Here is a 3,917-nt window from a genome sequence, read left to right on the forward strand (position 1 = left end):
GAATTCCATGGATGGAAGAGCCTGGTGGGCTACAGTCCACGGGGTCACAAAGAGTCGGACATGACTGAGCGACTTCACTTTCACTTAGAGTTTACAATCCAATGGAGGAGACGGATTTTAAAAAGTAAACAAAGACAACATTTACCTGTTTACAGGGAGTGCTATGAGGTGGACAGTTGTGGTGGTCGTGGCAGGGAACCTTCATTATGTGGGGTGGTGCTTGCTTATGCAAGGGAAATTACAAACGGATACCTGAAGATTGAGAAAAACCCAAGAACAGGGAAGAAGAGCATGTGCAAAGGTCCTGGGTGGGAGAGAGCTTGTTAAGTTGAAAGTAATGAAGTGTGGCTAGAATGGCATGAGCTGGAGGGGTGTGCTCGGACTGGGTTTGGAAAGGACCACAGTCCCTGATAACACAGCATCCTGTAGTGCATCGTAGGGATTCTCATTCTGTTCTGAGCACAGTGGGAAGATAAAGAAGGATTATGAAGCAGGCAAGTGATGAGGCCCGATTTATATTTTGTGTTTCTGTTTTAAGAAGACTATCAGTATTGCTACATGGAGAATGGATTGAAGCAAACAGGGAGGGAAGCTGGGAGACCTCTTGGGAGATGGGCACAGGCAGCTGGGTGAAAGGTAATAGTAGCTTAGAATCTGGTGGCGGCAAGAGAGATGGAAGAAAGCAGGCCCATGTGGCTACTGAGCACTTGAAATGTGCAGGTGTTAAAGATGTGGTACAGAAAAAAAAAGAATCTGAAATATCTCACTATTACTTTATCTCGATTACTTGTTGAAATAATATTTTGGATATTTCATGTTAATAAGTATAATGAAAAATTATTATCTTTTTTACTATAAAAATGTGGCTACTAGAAAAATGTAAATTATGTATTAGTAGCTTGCATCTATGACTCACATTATGATTTTATTGGACAGTGCTGATAAAGACAATAGTTGCCAAATTAAAAAATACTTTTATAGTAAATTTACATTGGATACATAGAAATTTCTAGCTAGGTATAAACTTTTTTTTTTGGCCCACAGACGATGTTTATTTGGTATAACAATGCAGCTAATGTTTGTTCTAACCACAAAGAATAAAAAGAATAAAAGGCTTGACAATGCACATAAAAAGCCAAGGTGTTTAGTGTGACAAAAATAGTGCTCCTAAAATTTCTCAATAATTACAGTTATTGAAAACTGTATGAAAACAGAAGGATGTTAATAGCAACAGAGTACATAAAACCAAACATAAAATATTGAGCAAATTAACATATGAGGCGACTTTGCTAACAATGCATGATTTTTTCCCCCTTGTTTATACTCTGTTCAGACTATTTTTATACCAACAGAATGGGCAGAACACTTTGGTTTAATATCAGTTACACAGCATTAGCATAAACTTGGAACACTACCGATAGGAGGCTGTTTTCTTTTGAGTGGGCAAAGTAACCACACAAACATCAGATCCCTTCTCTGAGCTGAGAATTTTATCCCAATCAATGCCAAGTACCATCCACACACATATTTTATAATATATTTAAAATTTTTTGTGATATATATTTGGTGATTTGGATTTTGAGATTTTATTATGTTTAAAAAAATACACTTCAGTGTGGAGTGAGGCTGCTTAGAGTGGGACTGACAGCATACTGCCAGAGCCCTTCTGGGGGCATAATGGGAAGAGTGCTGGGTTTTAAAGACAGAAGAATTTGGCTGGACTTCTGCATAACATGTGAACTTGGACATTATTTCACCTCTCTGAACCTCATTTCCTTGTTTATAAAAAGATGAGCTATGCAGCTCATTCCATTGCCTACGTGGCTACGTGGTAGGTACTGTTATTTCTTTTGTTCAGGAGAAGAAACTGAAGTTCAGAAAGGGTAAGTGGGGACTTCCCTGGTGGTCCATTGGTTAAGAATCTGCCTGCCAATGCAGGGGACACAGTTCGAATCCGAGTCCTGGAAGATCCCACATGCTGCAGGGCAACGAGACCCCCTCCTTCCCCCCCCACACATACAACTACTGAGCCCAGCCCGCGAATGGCAGCTACTGAAGCTCTCACCTAGAGCACATGCTCTGCAGCAAGAGAAGCCGCTGCAGTCCCTGCAATGAGAAGCCCGCGCACTGCAACTCAAGCAAGCCCGCACGGAGAAAGGAAAACCCAGCACAGCTACAAAGAACAAAACTTTCTTTTAAAAAAAGAGAGAGGATAAGTGATTGATGGAAGGTTACGTTCAGTTCAGTTCAGTTCAGTCGCTCAGTCGTGTCCGACTCTTTGCGACTCCATGAATCGCAGCACGCCAGGCCTCCCTGTCCATCACCAACTCCCGGAGTTCACTCAGACTCACGTCCATCGAGTCAGTGATGCCATCCAGCCATCTCATCCTCTGTAGTCCCCTTCTCCTCCTGCCCCCAATCCCTCCCAGCATCAGAGTCTTTTCCAATGAGTCAAGTCTTCCAATGAGGTGGCCAAAGTACTGGAGTTTCAGCTTCAGCATCATTCCCTCCAAAGAAATCCCAGGGCTGATCTCCTTCAGGATGGACTGGTTGGATCTCCTTGCAGTCCAAGGGACTCTCAAGAGTCTTCTCCAACACCACAGTTCAAAAGCATCAATTCTTCGGTGCTCAGATGGAAGGTTACATTGCTAGAAAGACATAAACCCCAGGCATGAACCCTGGTCTATCTGGCTACAAGGTCAGCTGAAAAAAATTTCCCCCTCATCAGGCTCCTGGCTATTTTCCATGCCCACCTCTGAAATTATTGAGGAAGTCAAATTAGATTGGTGAATGGGCTTTGGAAAAATGTCATAAAATATGCAAATGTAAGAGATGACTCAACCTCAATGAAACAATAGGAACATAAACAGAAGCTACAGATAAACACAAGCTACTCCAAGATGTCTATGTATCTGTTTAAATGAAATGGTTGTCACGTGTTGCTCTGTCAAATTCAAGCTCTGAAAGCCATATGACAGAAGGATAATTTCCTTCCTCAGGATGAAAATTTATAGGAATTCAGAGGAAAATATTTTGGTGATCATAATAAAAACCTCTGAGTCAGATGAGTTTTCGCATCATGCCGTGAGCGCTGTGAGTCAAAGCACAAACAGCTTTGGGCCGGATGTGGCTTCCTTCAAGTAGGCTGGCTCTCTGTGGGGGGGATTCATTCTGCAACAGGCAGAGAGAGGGCCCGGCAGGATGAAGGGGTTCTTTGTGCTTGTGCTGTATCTCACCTTGCTGATTTTCTTCTCAGGTGAGCGTTAACTCCCGAAACCGATTTCTTTGTTGACAAGATAAACTGGAATAAATGTATTTTATATTTTTAAAGTATTTTTTCAGAATTTCAAATAATACCTAATACATAATAATTCAATGCTTTTTTTTCCCTTAAGAGTAGGCTCCCAGAATTGCTATCATAAGAGATAAATTTTTTTTAATCTTTAAATGCATTTGAATACTAATTCTCAAAAATGCTGATCAATCTTAAAATTTGACATACCTTTTTTTCCACATTTTTTTTTTTGGGGGGGGGGGAGGCTGTGCTGCCTGGCTTGTGGGATCTTAGTTTCCAGACCAGGGATTGAATGTGGAGTTCCCTGCAGTAAAAGTGGGAGTCCTAACCACTGAACCACCAGGGAATTCCCTTGATATACTTTTATTATGATAATGGCTTTTAGAGTTTGTGTATGATTATCAAAACTTGATTTACTTTAATTATAATATCTGTTTTGAGGGATCGTGGGTGCTTACCAAGTTTAACATAATCTTCTTGTCATGGGGGAATCTTCTAGTAACAATTTAAACTTGATTTTAGTGTGTTGAAGCTTTGAAAGAATCTCACCAAAGCAACCCTGAGGGATAAGAAACACACTGACCAGGGACCTGAAGAAAATGTGTTTAAAGAAACATATCCA

General features: G+C 40.9%; 1 protein-coding gene across 1 annotated transcript in view; it reads left to right on the plus strand.

The window, feature by feature from the left end:
• Positions 1-3,186: 3,186 nt before the first annotated feature.
• LOC104997942 (chromosome unknown open reading frame, human C17orf67) overlaps positions 3,187-3,917 on the plus strand; it is a 29,825-nt gene continuing 29,094 nt past the window's right edge. The window contains exon 1 of the mRNA XM_010852928.1: positions 3,187-3,256. Within this exon, the coding sequence (XP_010851230.1) occupies positions 3,202-3,256 (55 nt within the window). The 5' untranslated portion in view covers positions 3,187-3,201. The remainder of the gene's footprint in view (positions 3,257-3,917) is intronic.

The sequence above is a fragment of the Bison bison genome, unplaced genomic scaffold (assembly GCF_000754665.1).
Source record: "Bison bison bison isolate TAMUID 2011002044 unplaced genomic scaffold, Bison_UMD1.0 scf7180017864317, whole genome shotgun sequence".
Classification (NCBI taxonomy): domain Eukaryota; kingdom Metazoa; phylum Chordata; class Mammalia; order Artiodactyla; family Bovidae; genus Bison; species Bison bison.